General features: G+C 55.3%; 1 protein-coding gene across 3 annotated transcripts; it reads right to left on the reverse strand.

The window, feature by feature from the left end:
* Positions 1-47: 47 nt before the first annotated feature.
* LOC111141422 (PDX1 C-terminal inhibiting factor 1) lies at positions 48-13,104 on the reverse strand. Of its 3 annotated transcripts, none has more exons than XM_022493962.1 (17): positions 11,596-13,104; positions 9,174-9,347; positions 7,640-7,782; positions 7,425-7,549; positions 6,128-6,265; positions 5,804-5,934; positions 5,519-5,673; positions 4,793-4,940; positions 4,598-4,681; positions 4,263-4,362; positions 3,052-3,214; positions 2,232-2,404; positions 2,002-2,088; positions 1,731-1,915; positions 950-1,043; positions 675-850; positions 48-578 (listed from the first exon to the last, which is right to left on the reverse strand). In XM_022493962.1, the coding sequence occupies exons 3-17, from the start codon at positions 7,761-7,763 to the stop codon at positions 353-355; spliced, it is 2,109 nt and encodes a 702-aa protein (XP_022349670.1). In that variant the 5' UTR covers positions 7,764-7,782; positions 9,174-9,347; positions 11,596-13,104; the 3' UTR covers positions 48-352. The 3 variants fall into 3 exon arrangements, with proteins under 3 accessions (XP_022349670.1, XP_022349672.1, XP_022349671.1); XM_022493964.1 differs by having other exon boundaries at positions 9,072-9,347; XM_022493963.1 differs by lacking the exon at positions 11,596-13,104 and adding an exon at positions 9,944-9,960.
* Positions 13,105-13,459: the final 355 nt, after the last annotated feature.

A 13,459-nucleotide genomic window follows, 5' to 3' on the forward strand; every position in this document is an offset into this window, starting at 1 on the left:
ACTAACTCCAGATTTTCCACCTCTGCCCTCAAGACCCTCACGCATTCTTACAGGGGTTTCTGTATTTCCTTTTACAAATGAAACAAGATGGCGATAAGATGGTTGGGATTGGGGGGAGGAAGGGAAGGGATGGGACCTATTTACACAGGAGTCGGAGTGAGTTTGAGGTGAGGAGTTGGGGGTTCGGGCAGGGAGGGGAGCCCTGGCAGAGCCATAATCTTCCTATGACACTGGCAGCCTGAGTCCCGCTGCCACCTCAGGGGGAGGGTCCTGGGGTCTGCTCAGCCCCAAGAGGCCCGAGTCCCAGCAGTCCATACCAGCACCCTGGGGCTCCTCCTCCCCGCAGGATGTGTTAAGTGGGGTGAGGCTCGCGGCTAGGGCCCTGTTCGCGACCCGAGTCCCGGTCCTTGTTCTCCGAGGAAGAAGAGGAGCCAGAGCTATGGCTGCGGCCTGACTGCCGGTAGGCGGAGCTCAGCTCCTGCAGCCGCTCCGGCGTCGGCCCCCACTTGGCAAAGCCGGGGTCATTCTGTAGGAAGAGCACGGCCGTGTTGTGGACAGCCTTGTAGTGCATTTCTTCCCTGTGGACAAAGGAACAGCTCAGGGTGGGGCTCGGCCTGGCATGATCAGCCTGGCCCTCCTCCCCCACCCCACCCCCGCCCTCCCCGGGCACCCACTTCTTGCAGACGTGCTGGGAGCCACTGCGGTACTCGTGCTCGAAGGCAGGCAGGACCAGCTGGTGGCGTTTGAAGCGGCTCTGCTCCATGCGGGTGAGCGCCGGCGTGGGGGGTTCTCGCCACTCGGGGATGAACACGATGAAGGACAGGGGCTCTGGTGAGCTCTCGAGCAGTTTCTACGGGAGGGGGCACGGGGTGGACATCAAAGGCTGCCCTCCAGGTGGCTGGCAACCCTGCGTGCCACCCCTGCTCCCCACCTACAGCAGCACACCAACCTCGAAGTGAGAGACCATGGCATCCATGAGCTCCTCGCAGAACGGAGGGTTGGCCTCAAAGGAACCACTCAGCGGGGAGAAGTCCAGGCAGGGCCTGGGGACAGAGGTGAGCATTCTAAGTCCTACCAGGACCCAGGCCCTCCACCAGAAATGGGTGCTACCCCCACGTTGTTGGAGGGATGGGCCCTGGTCAGGCCCTAGGCCAACATTAACCCAGAATTCATCCTGGGACAAGGTGTGGCCAACTCCATTGAAGGGCTGAGGATGGTGAGGCTCAGGCTTGGAGGCCAAGTCCACCAAGCCACTTAGTAGAAGGGCAGGGACTCAAACCCAGTTCAGACACCGAAGCACAAGCCCCAGCTGGGAGTTCCCAGCTGCTGAGCCTTCCCCCTTATTGGCTCAGGCCTGTCTTCCAACTGGAGGCTGGGTCTCCTTTCACCCAGGCTCACTCCCTTCCACCCTCCCAGTGAGTCTGAAAGGTCTCTGACGTCTGAAGTACCATTTCCCGAGCCTCTCTGTGCCTGGACCACGTGCTCCTACCCCAACCTGGGCTAATTCACCGAGAAACCTGCAGGCTGGGTTAGGGGCGATCAGGCTCCCAGAAGTAGAGACTAGTCTGAGGTCACACGGCAAGAGTTCTGAAGGCAGAGACTACACCCAACACCGCCCAATTCCCAAACCCGAAAGCATTAGGAAGTTGCTGGCCTAGGTGGGATCTCTGCTCTAGAGGAGTCCTTCCTGGGCCTGGGCAGAAGGGTCCCAGCAGCCCCCCGGCTCTCACCCGCGGGAGCCGAAGTAGCCATCTGTGTCCGGGAAGGCAGAGCAGTACTGGCGGAAGTAGCAGTTGAGGGGCGAGGCGAAGCACTCAAAGGTGACGCCGAAGAGTCGGTGGAGGGCCTCAAAGACGTGCACGGGCAGCGATCCCTGCAGGCCTGTCCCCTCGTAGAGGCCGACGCCAAACATCATCTGCACAGTGGCCACCGTCAGCCCCCTGGCCTTAGCCTTCTCCCTGCCCTCCAGCGGAGCCTGCCCCTGCTGCCCCAGGCCCTTACCTGGTACCGTCGGAGGAGACACCAGACTCGGGGCAGGAACCTCTCAAAGGCAGAGTCATCAATGCAGCTGTAGCGGTAAAGCAGCCACTGTGGGACAGAGAGCAAAGGCCTTCAACAGCGCCCCCTCCCTCCTCACTGGCCTCCTGCCCAGGATGCTGGCTCCAGAAGGAGCCAGCCTTCCCCTCTCCCACCTGGGGGGGGACCTGCCTCCCCTTGACCCCAGCTCTTACCAGCTTGCTAAAGTAGTTGCGGCTGACCTTGACCATCTCTCCCTTATACCGGATGCAGACCACATTATTCTCCATATGCATCTCCACACTGGGCATGGGGGGTGCAGACACAGCCAACCGTACTGGGTAACAGTACACCAGGCGGGGCTCCACTTCTGGGGCCTCCACCTCCTCTGTGGGCAGGGAGAGCAGTGAGAGGCCACTCTGCCCCGGCTCTGCTAATTCTCACCCCGAAACCCCGGACAGCCTCCATGCCTGCTGTGCACTGGGTTCCAGTAACCAGGGGAGGTAAGTCTTGTCCCATAGAGGAGCAGAATGCAGCTCAGACGGTTTGGTGACAACATTAACAGCCAGGCAGCTGGCAGGGGCAAGAGCTGATGGCCTAGGCCAGCATGCTCTGTGTTGACACAGGCCCCCAGTTTGCCAGGCAGGAGTATGAGAACTGCATCGCTTGCTTAGGCCTAGGCCTAGAGCTTTCTGGGCCAAGCACTCAGAGTTACCCAAGTTCACGTCTGAGCCTGTGGCCAGGCATGAGACTGCAGTGTGGGGAGAAGTCCACCTAACTGCTTACCCCCAGCCTGTCTTCACCACATTCGCCACCTTCTGCCTTCCCCTTCCCCCAGCCCTTCTCCAGTTCCTAGAGGAGGGCTGAAACCCCTGAGCCCCAAGACAGCAGGTCCTGCCCCAGACACTACCGGGGGAAACAGGCTCCCCGAAATCAGCCTGTGGGCTGGAGGGCTAGCCTCGCTTGTCCCCTCAGTCAGGGCCCAGGAAGCAGTGTTGGGGCCTCACAGTTGGCTCCCTGCCATCGGCTCCCTACCTGGGATGTTGTTTTCCTTGAGGATGGCAAGGTGCTTCTCACGGATCCGTTTGACATACTCCAGGGAGATGTGGTAGATCTTACTACAGATTCCCTCCACGGAGTCCTTTGCTGCGGCTGACACGTGGGGGCCACATTGCCTCCGCAGGTGCTCCAGGCGGTCCTGGAGGAGACACTCCTGATCAGGGCTCCAGGGGGCTGCTGGGGGAGGGCTGGTAGGTTCCAGCAGTCCTCGTTTTTGATACCAGCTCTGCTATTAGCACAGTAGCTGTGTCACTTGGACAAGTCCCTTGTCATCTCTGAATTTAGTCCTCCACTGTTAAGGGAACACAAAGTACTTACCGGGTAAGGCAGTTTGAGTATTAAATGTGATCATTCCCATTAAGGGCTTAACTGAGCCCCTGCCATACAGCAAGTGTTCAGTCAATGCCAGCACCTATAATGGGAGTTACACTGTGCCAGGTGCCATGAGAACTGCTGGGGAGACAGACAAACCAGGTAAAGTCCCCGCTCATAAAGCACTTGCCATCTACCACGGTGGAGACCATGACAAAACAGGGTCCTTGGTCATTGCAGATTTGAAATCTCAGCTTTTAGCAACTGGCAAGGATTTAACTAGGCATTTGTTATTTTCCTGAATCACATGTGTGAAAGTGATGAGTGAAAATGAGTCACTCTGGCTAGTGAGTACACCTACCTTTGTCACTCTACATGTCAAGTACAGTTACTATCGTGAAGTGCGAAACCTTGCCTCTTGTGTAAAATGGTCCTGAAAAGAAAGCCCATTGCAAGTGCTGGTGGAGACTTAAAGAAGTGACAGGTCTGGGCCAGAAAATGGAATCACTGTGGACGCCGTAAAGCAGGGCATTCAGTCTGGCGCCAGCTCTTTGCTGTGGCGAGTGCACATACCCAAGATAAAGCAGTTCGTCCATCTGTGTCCAAAAATCTATTCAGGGGAGCTGTTCAACATTCATTAAGTAGAAAAGGCAGCTCCTTATGGTGTGTGGCTGAGCACAGGATTCCATTAAGAACCTTAATGGAGACCGTCTTTAGGACAGAGCCAGGAGCCTGGACAAACCTCTCTACATGCAGAAGTTTGGGGACCGACAAGCATCAGAGGTCTGCTGGGGGCCCCTGCCCAGCCTAGGCTGGCAGCTGAAGGAAGGAGCCACACAGCCTTTCCACCGGCCTCCTTACCCGGGGCCACTCACCATGTAGTCCTCCTTGGAGGCAGAGTGGTCCTTCCGCAGCCAGCTGAAGGTGTCCTCCACGTTCCATTTGACCACCTTCCTGCTGTCAGGGGACGCACTCCTGCCAGTTGAGGGCGCGGGATGGAGCCAGCAGTCGGGCAGCTGCTCCACACTTATTCCCCCCGACCCCCCACTGACATTCAGGCATCAAGGCAGCCCTCACAGCCCCTGTGCTGCCTCTGGGAGCCGCCTCCTTCTGCCACAAAGATGCCGAGCTCCATGAGATGGGCCAGAGAGCCCAGGACCTCCCCACTCTGATCACACACCCAGCCTGCTGGGGACAGGGGAGAACAAACCTGGATTCAATGAGCCGCCTTGCAGCTTCTGCGTATTTAAAGAGCAGGCGCTTGGCTTCCTCCCGGAACTTGATTCGGGATAACCTGGGACCAAGAGCAGGCAGAGTGAGAGCCCTTTGAAACAGGAATGGCCACACACACACCAACAACCCCCGCCCCCACCCCACCAAGTTGGCCCCAGCTCTGGACCTGTACCTGATGGGAATGTCATTCATGATTTCACGAAACATGGAGGGTGACACGACTGGTTCACAGTTGCTCGGCAACAGGGGGTCAGAGCCTTTATCCACGACCTTGCGCTCCAGCATCCAGCGGTTGAAAGATTCTCGTGGGGGCTCAATGCCTGCGGGACAGACAGGCTGGTGAAGATCTGGCTCGGTCAGCAGCCTGCACACGGGCCCAGTCCACGGGGGGCATGCGGGCACCGGAGGGGAAGCAGTAAATGGCCCGGCCTGTTCCGTCAGGAGCTCCGCCTCTAGGCAACTCCTCCACAGGTACTGAGAATCGCGAGTTTTCTAGAGTTAGTAAATGTTACTTAGGGTAAAAGGAAAAAGAAACACCATTTCAGCAAGTTAAGCAGGCTTCTTTACTAACGAATAAAAGCCGCAGCTTACTGAGGACTTCCCATTCCACTTCCTCCTTGTAGCAATGCTGCAAGGTCCAGGTACTCTGGTTTTCATGCCCTCTTACAGACACATGAAAAGGCTTCACACATACCTGACAGACAGCAGGCATTCTGGAAGTGCTAATGATGGCTTTTGCAGTTACGGATGCCAGACCCCCTTTCCGTAAGCAGTTAGCAAACCTGGGGCTCCAGCAGGCCTATGCGCTCAACTGCTAGGTTCTGCTGCGTCATTCCCAAGCCCAGCTCTTGGCTAAGGGTGGGTGGAAACAAGGGTCCGGAGGCCCACAGGCAGTTACCCTCTCGCTGCTGGCACAGCTCCCGGTAGTGCTGCCGAAGCTTGAGGATGAGCTGGGAGCGAAGCAGCTCCACCTCGGGGTGCGGGGGCAGCACCTCTGAAGGCCCCCGGTGCTTGATGACAGCGTTGGTCTGGATGTCCAGATCCCAGTACACCCTTGGGGCACAGAAAGGAGTGAAGAAGAAAGTAGAGGCAAGGAAGGAGGGGTGCCCCGCCTGCCGCCATACCCCACGGTCCCAGACCACATCGACACTGGATGCCCCCAAGTCGATCGGCAGGGACTCACTCAGTGGGTCGGAGGAGAGCTGCCTGCTGTTTATCTTCAGGGGATGTCCCCCACATTTTCAGCGTTGGGGTTCCTGGGATACTGGGGGAGCTAGGCACCGACGGGCCTGTGGGTGTCACAGGGATTTCAATCTAGAGCAAAAAAGTAAAAGGCACCAGGGTCAGGAGAGCCAGCCTACGGCTACTGCACTGGCAAAGTGGTGAGTTGTGCCCCAGGCCCCCTCCTGACCGACTTGCCACTGCCCAGCCCTCGCAGGGAACCTGCTGGCTGCCCGCCTGGGGCAGCCGCTTACCAGCCACGCCCTCACAGCCCGCGGATGCTCACCTTGGGCTTCTTTACACCATTGCCGCTTGGCTGCTCTTCCGAGAGCTGCCGCTTTCGGGGCCTGTTCTCAGCCGGGGGGGTTTCCACCAAGCTTGAGTCTTGGGGCAGTGGGGTCGCATTCAGCCCCAAAGGGTCCGACTGGTGGAGGGAGACCAGCACAGTTGCAACCAGGGCTAGTGGCTTAGGAGTCCCACGAATACGGAATCCTGATGCCCTCCTGCCCCTGCTCCTACTGTTCCAAGAGCAAAGGGGGCGAGGATACAGAAAGAGCACTGGGTTCCACTCCTGCCTGCCTCTTACGGTTGTGGGACCTTGGGAGAGTTACGGCCCTTCCTAATTCCCTCACCGTCACAATGGCCCAACCTCCTGTTGGGAAAATGATTCAGTGAGTCCGTGAATATGACCAGTTTAATAGGACATCTGGCATGAGAGGAACCCTCTGTACATGTTAACTTCTCCTCCTTAAACACGAGAATAAGAGGAATAAAGGGAAAAACTCAAGAAATTCTTTTTTTTTTTTTTTTTTTTTTTTTTTTTAAAGAGCAAGGCCCTATGGATGAAATTCCTTTGGTGACGCTGAGAATGAGTGATAGCAGGCAGGGTGGCCCTAAAGTCACATCAAGTTTGAGTCCAGTTCTGCCTCCTACTGGCTCAAGTCTTAGGCCAGTCATTCCCCATCTCTGAACTTCAGTGTCTTCATCTGCAAAATGGGGGTGCCAACCTGCTTGATTATGCCCAGTAAGGAAAGTCTGCCCTACCTGATAGGGATCCAGAAGCCCATGTTCCTGCCAGATAGCCCCCTCACGTGGACACTTCTGCTCCTAGAACGTGCTTCTCCCCTCTGACAACTTTCAGTTCACTAACTTTGTCACCTTAAATGCTAATTCAAGGAGAAGAATGCCCTGTCCCCTCCCCTCCCCATAAGCAGACCAGGGCCCCTGGTGCAATCCAATGCTCGTCTTCACGCATGTGCCACACTGCGATCCTACTGGCTCCTCAGCAGATTGTGGGCCCCCTGAGCGTACAAGGGCAGGACCAGTTGCTCACAACTGCACCACAGGCACAGTGCCCAACATGGAGTTCAAGTTCAGGATCATACACGATTACAATCAATTCTTTACGTGTCAATCTCCCCTATTTGAGTGTAGGTTCCATGAGGGCGGGGGCTGTGTCTGTGTGTCATTGTATCCCCAGGTCCCAAGATGGAGCTAGGCACATAACAGATGCTCAAGATAGACTTGAGGAAGGCCCAGATGCTAGAAGCTGCTTGGAAGCCCTTCCCTGGGCTGGCACTCACGATCACGTCATGCTGGCCCAGCACAGGCATCTCCCACAAGGACTGGTTGGTGAATCGGTTGAAGTAGTAGGGACGGTTCTCCCTCCGGCTCCAGCACTTCTCCCAGCCCGCATGCACCAGCTCCTCTGCAAACAAGCATGGAACCCAGCTGGGGTCAGCGCTGCTCCTGAGACATCCTTCCTACCCCGCCACCCTACCCTGCCCCTCGCCAGTACCTGGGAGGTCCTGTACCAAGCGGATGGGCTTTGGAGAACAGGGCTGGCTCTGATTGGAGGTGCCTGGGGAGTGACTCAGCAGGGACGCTTCCTCCCGGGGGCTGCCGTGATTCTCATTGGCCATCTCAGCACCCACACCGGACCTGCCACACAGAGGACCGAAGGGTATCAGGCCAGCAGGACACAGACGTCAGCTCCACCCCTCACCCACCCATTACAATCCACTGAGAGCCCCAGTGACCACTTGTAGATGTGAAGATATCAATCCAGTCCTGTCCCTGGAGGGCTGGTGTGGTACCAGAGGAGCCCTGGGATCTAAGTCGCAGTTCCCTCAACTAGAAAATGGGTGCACTCCTGTTGCTCCTTCTTCCTGACATACTCTCCCCAGTTCCCAATTCCCCACCTGGCTTGTCATGATGTTCCATGTTCCAGGAAGCATTCCTGGACTCTCCAATGTCACCCCCCATCCCAAGCAGGGTGGTCAGAGCCCCTCCGCAGGGCCATGAATACCTCCACTGTGGCACTCAATCCTGTCAGCGGGGTTTGTCTACCCATCAGATGATCAGAACTCCCAGGGCTAGGAACTGGGTCCAGTTCACGACTGTCGAGTGCTCAGCAGGGTCCCTGGACCCAATAGGAACTCTATTCATTCTGCAAATATTTCCAAAGCACAGAGTGGCACAGAAGACAGAACAGGGTCTGCCCTTGAGAAGCTATTCCCACCAAAAAAGAACAGTAAATCCTCCTCTTTCCTGTTCCTATCCAATAAAATCTAACTGGAACAGAGTGCAGCCTGGAGGGGACATGGCATCTAAGTGGCTGCCTCATTCTGTGCTTCAGGGCGGGAAACAATCTGTTGCTAAAGAAAGCAGTGGGACTGAGAAGAAATATCTAATTCAGTCCTTCCTAATTCCCAGGTGAAAATTTACTTTAAATACCAGGAAGCAGGTCAGCTCCTTCGGATTTGTATTCTCCATGACACCCACCCAGTACATCCAGCACAAGCCTCGGTGGCCAGTGATTTCCTAATCTGGCTGTTAGACTCGTAGGTGCCCAACCAAGATTGGATTGGTGATCCCAAAGTTGTTCTCAGTATGTCACAACACCCCAAGAAATCATTTACCCACAAAAAGGCACAAAAGCATGTTGAAACATGAGTTATCTTTGCTTGCTGAAATTTTATCAACTCCTTGTGGTCACACTGATTATCTCATGATGATCAGAAGCTCTGATTGGCTGTTGACAACATCATAGGAATCACTGGGACATTAATTTTATTTGTACACTCAGTCATAGATGTCTTCGTTAATTTGGAAAGGGAAAAGCAAACGGTTACTTGTCAGTACAGTTTGGCAGTAAAAATGCACGAAGCAAGAGGACATACATACAACCAGAAGGGGCCGTGATAACAAAAAGGTTCAGGACCACTAACCGAGGGGATAAAAAGCTTGATTCTCTGGGGAGGAAGGATTCCTGGTGCTTTGGGGCTGAGCCCGTATGTCTCAAGCCTGAAAAAGGTCCCTCTTTTTCTCACCCTCTGGGGTCTGCAACGCTAGCATGAGAGGGTTTTCTTCTCTGATCAGATGGACCCCCACGTCACAGGGTCCCACAGAGGCAGGGGGTAGGCCTGCAGGAAGGCTCAGCGCAGGTGGGTGGGCTGGTCAGCAGTGGAGTGGACGGGGGCCCAGGAAATTCCTTGCATCAGCAACTGCAGAGCAAATAGAAGAGAGAGTCACAAACCTGTGAAATGCTGCAGCACAGGGACAGCCGCAAGAGAGGCAATGACGCGGAGCAAGTTGGGAGCCCCCAGGGCAAGGAACACTGTGGGAGATCTGGGGATTTAAGGGATGAAAATGATACTTCTCCAATTCTGCAAACCGAAAGCTTCACCTTCAGACTTGCAGCCTGCAGGCACACAAGCCCTGTGTTGTGGAGGGCCCTGCGCCTGGTTTCAGGCTCTACAGTTGCTGTCTTGAAGTTTCTAGTAAGTTTTTAACAAGGGGGGGCACCTGGGTGGCTCAGTCGTTAAGCGTCTGCTTCGGCTCAGGTCATGATCCCAGGGTCCTGGGATCAAGCCCCGCATCGGGCTCCCTGCTCGGCAGAAAGCCTGCTTCTCCCTCTCCCACTCCCTCTGCTTATGTTCCCCTCTTGCTGTGTCTCTGTCAAATAAATAAATAAAATCTTAAAAAAAAAAAGTTTTTAACAAGAGAGCCCATGTTTTCATTTTGCACACTGGACCCCAAAAACTGTGTAACTGCTTCTATCAAACAAATTATCCCTAAGACAAGAGAAAAGCGGACATACCATTTGGCCCTTGTACGACACAGGTCTGAACAGAGTGGGTCCACTTACATGCAGTTTTCTCATCGCAGTGTGCTGCTATAAATGTATTTACACTTCCTTATGATTTTCTCAGTAACATCTGATTTTCCCTAGCTGACTTTATTGTAAGAATACACTGTATAATACACATAATGTACAAAACCCATGTTCATCCACTACCTATGTTACCAGTAAGTCTTCCGGTCCACAGTAGGCTCTTAGTAAAGCTGCGGGGAGTCCAAAGTTCTACGGGGATTTCCAGCTGAGCCGCGATCAGTGCCCCAACCCTTGTGTTGATCAAGGGCCAACTGTACATATCAGATGGGGGGGCAGGGGGACACTACCAAGCCACCCACAGTGAGGGGAAAAAAGTCAATCCTTTAAAACCACAATAATAATCATACATGCTAATGGATTATGTAACACGATATGTCCACTTTCATTGACAGTTTCCTCAACAAATTATCTTGTGACACTGATGCACTCCTTAGCTGAACTACACAGAGGCAGCAAGAACAGCACAGCTTAGAGGCCAAATGGGGACACTGGAGTTTTTTCAAAGCGACTGGGCATCTCTTGTTAAAAACAAAGCGACTGGGCTTGTAAAACAATTCAGATTCCTGTCCCTCACTTCACGTCCTAGGAGTCAGGAATGGGGAGGGGAGATACACAAGAATTCGTGTCTCTTAAACACACCCCAAAAAGCGGGACCAGGAAACGCGATGACAAATTTTACACCGCTTCAAACCTTGACCAATTTTTTACGATTAAATAATTTTTCCTAATTTCCCAGGTGATTTGGGAGCAGCAGGTCGATGACCGAAGAACCTGCTCTGGGTTTGGGCAGACCCGGGGTCCAGGTCCGTCTAACGCCTTCCGACTTATAAACAGGACTCATTCGACCTCTATGGTCTCTATACGTAGAGTCTAGCGTCTTGTACACTTTAAGTAAGAAATAACTCTATTATCAAGATAATGTTTTTATTTTCCAAAGGCTTCCCGGCCCCCGCGCATACCGCAGTCTCACATTGCCGACCAGCTTAATAAACAACTGTGTCTGCGCAACCGGAGGAACGCACGAGAAGGAAAAGAACCCGGTTATTGGAGAAAGATGGAGGGGAACCATCTCAGTAATGCACCAATCAGAACCCCTCTGAATCAGGAGGGCGGAGTCAAAGGACTTGCAAAGTGCGCAGGCGCGAGGGACGCTCAATGAGGGGGCTCCCCCCCACCCGAGCGCGCGCACATTTTCCCCTCCCCCCCCAACCACAGCGGGGGCGGGCTGTTTGGCGCGCGCGCGCCAGCCCATCTCCCGGGCTCCGCCCCCCGCCCCACCGCGCGCTCCCGCCCCCGGGCTGAGGCGACTCAGAGTCGGAGCCCGACACAAAGGCGGTGGCGGCGGCAGCAGCGGAGGGACCCTAGAGGCCGCTCCGCCCGCGCTCTCCGGGCCCACCTCCCTCACCGAAGCCACCGGCCTGGCCGCCCACCCGCGGGCCTAAGATGGCGGCGGCGGCAGAGATAGGGCAAGCGGTGGCCCCGAGCGGAAAGCGCCACAGGGGCCACCGCTGCCCGGCTTCGGATCCCCGGACCCCGGAGCGGCTCGCCGCGGGACCATGGCTTCCTGGGGCTCTTACCTGCCCGGAGCGGACTCGCGGGGACGCGGCTACACGTTCTGCTCGACCTCCCGTTTTGCCGCCTCCGCCTCGCCCTCCCCAGCGCCGCTGCCGCCATCTTGTGTCCCGGGCCGGGACTCCGCGCTGCGCATGCGCTGGTACCGCCTCTGAGGGACCTTGCCGCTGTCGCGCCGCCATCTTGAGTGTGGCAGGACCAGCCGACTCCACAGACCCTGCTTGCTTTCGGCCCCCTCCCCTTCCTCCCGCTCTTCCCTGCTGTTCCATGCGGGTCTCGGGAGGGCACGGCAGCTTTGCAGTTTGTGGGGTGTGGGCTGAGGAAAGAACGTGCTCAGAAGCACGCTCCCAGCCTCAGTTTCCCCCCGCGAGCACATCCGCGGGGGATGGAGGACCCGGGTGGGAGGTGCACCGCCGGGGCGGGACTGAGAATGCGCACCGGGGGGGCGCGGGGCGGGCTGGGAACCTGCGGGCGCTCTGCAAAGACGCCCACCCGGGGGCGGAGTTGTGACGCTGCTCTGGGCGTTAGCAGGGACCCGGGTCCTAGCTCCGGCTGGGCTCTGCCCCTTCAACGTCCAGTCGCTTGACCTCTCTGTGCCACGAATGCTTTCCAGCCGTTTTCCATATCCAGGATGCATGCAAATCGAACCTTCGCCCATAGTGAGGCTACATAAGTTCTAAGTGCGCTTGAGTAGGAGAAACTCAAAACAGCCGCAGGTGACATAGTAAACGGCTTTGGCGAATTTAGGAAATTATTAACTAAAAGCATCAGAGGGGCTCTCCCAACACTGACATACCTGTGGCTACTAGTTGCGGTGCTAAGCCTCGCTGAGAGCTCAGACCGGCCACCAAAGTTAGCCCAGCTGGAGATGCAGTTGCTAGGTACCCCACGCCCGACTCCCTGCGGGATTCTTGGGTAGGGGCGAAGCGACCCGCTAGCTCCACCGCCCCCGGGCCGCTTTACTAAACAGACCTCTCAGCAGGAGCTTGAAAGGAACACAAGGTTGCCACCTGCTGTTGGTCTGGCGCTTCCCAGACCAGGCACTGTGCCTAGCCCGGTGCAGCCGGGTGGGGTTGGGGGAGTGCCACCAAAACGGGAGGCAGCAGTAGGAAGTAGGGAATTCATCAGTCCGGCTAAGTTTAGAGCCGTGCTCCACCATCCTAGATGTGTGGCCTTGAGGGAGCTGTTCGACCTCTTTGAGCTTTGGTTTCCTCTAATGGAAGGTAAGTCCACCTGCCTTGTAAAGGTTTGGAGAGAATTAACTGGGCCTGTGAAGTACCCAGCACATGTGGTACCTGGCCTTTAAAAACGTTAGGTGTTATCGCCTCACGGGGTTATGAGGATTGCTCCGAGAAGATCTGAGCCCTCCAAAAACAAACCGGCCCCGTATAGGCCCAGTAGGTGAAGCCAAGCCTCCTTTAACAGGGCACCAGTTCACTCGGGAAGCTCAGCCGGTTAACCGTCCGCCTTCGGCACAGGTCACGATCCCGGGGTCCTTCCATGGAGCCAGATCAGGTTCCCTGCTCAGCCTGCTTCGCCCTCTCTCTCTCTGCCTGCTGCTCCTCCTGCCTCTACTCTTTCTCTTTGTGTCAGATAAATAAGATATTAAAAAAGAAAAGAGAGAATAGCACACATACAGAAAAGTGCACAAAACGGAAATGTAAATCTTGATGCTCTGTCACAGAGCAAAGACCCATATGAACATCACTCAGTCAAGGTATCCTCAAGCACAGCATAATCACCACTAGTTATTTTTTTTTATTTGTTGTATTTTCCTTTATTTTTTATTTTATTTTATTTTTTTCTTTATTTTTTTTTAATTTTTAAAAATTAACATATTATGTATTATTGGCCCCAGGGGTACAGGTC

Source organism: Enhydra lutris, unplaced genomic scaffold (genome assembly GCF_002288905.1).
Source record: "Enhydra lutris kenyoni isolate GAN:26980312 unplaced genomic scaffold, ASM228890v2 scaffoldscaffold6, whole genome shotgun sequence".
Lineage (NCBI taxonomy): Eukaryota > Metazoa > Chordata > Mammalia > Carnivora > Mustelidae > Enhydra > Enhydra lutris.

Bases quoted from the DNA above. Each gene is read 5' to 3' on its own strand.
- LOC111141422 (XM_022493962.1), bottom strand. From the start codon at position 7,763: ATGGCCAATGAGAATCACGGCAGCCCCCGGGAGGAAGCGTCCCTGCTG. The intron at 5,674-5,803 runs GTGAGTCCCTGC...CTGTGCCCCAAG, and splicing joins GCTCTCCTCCGACCCACTGA to GGTGTACTGGGATCTGGACA. The intron at 851-949 runs GTTGGTGTGCTG...CCCCTCCCGTAG, and splicing joins CCATGGTCTCTCACTTCGAG to AAACTGCTCGAGAGCTCACC.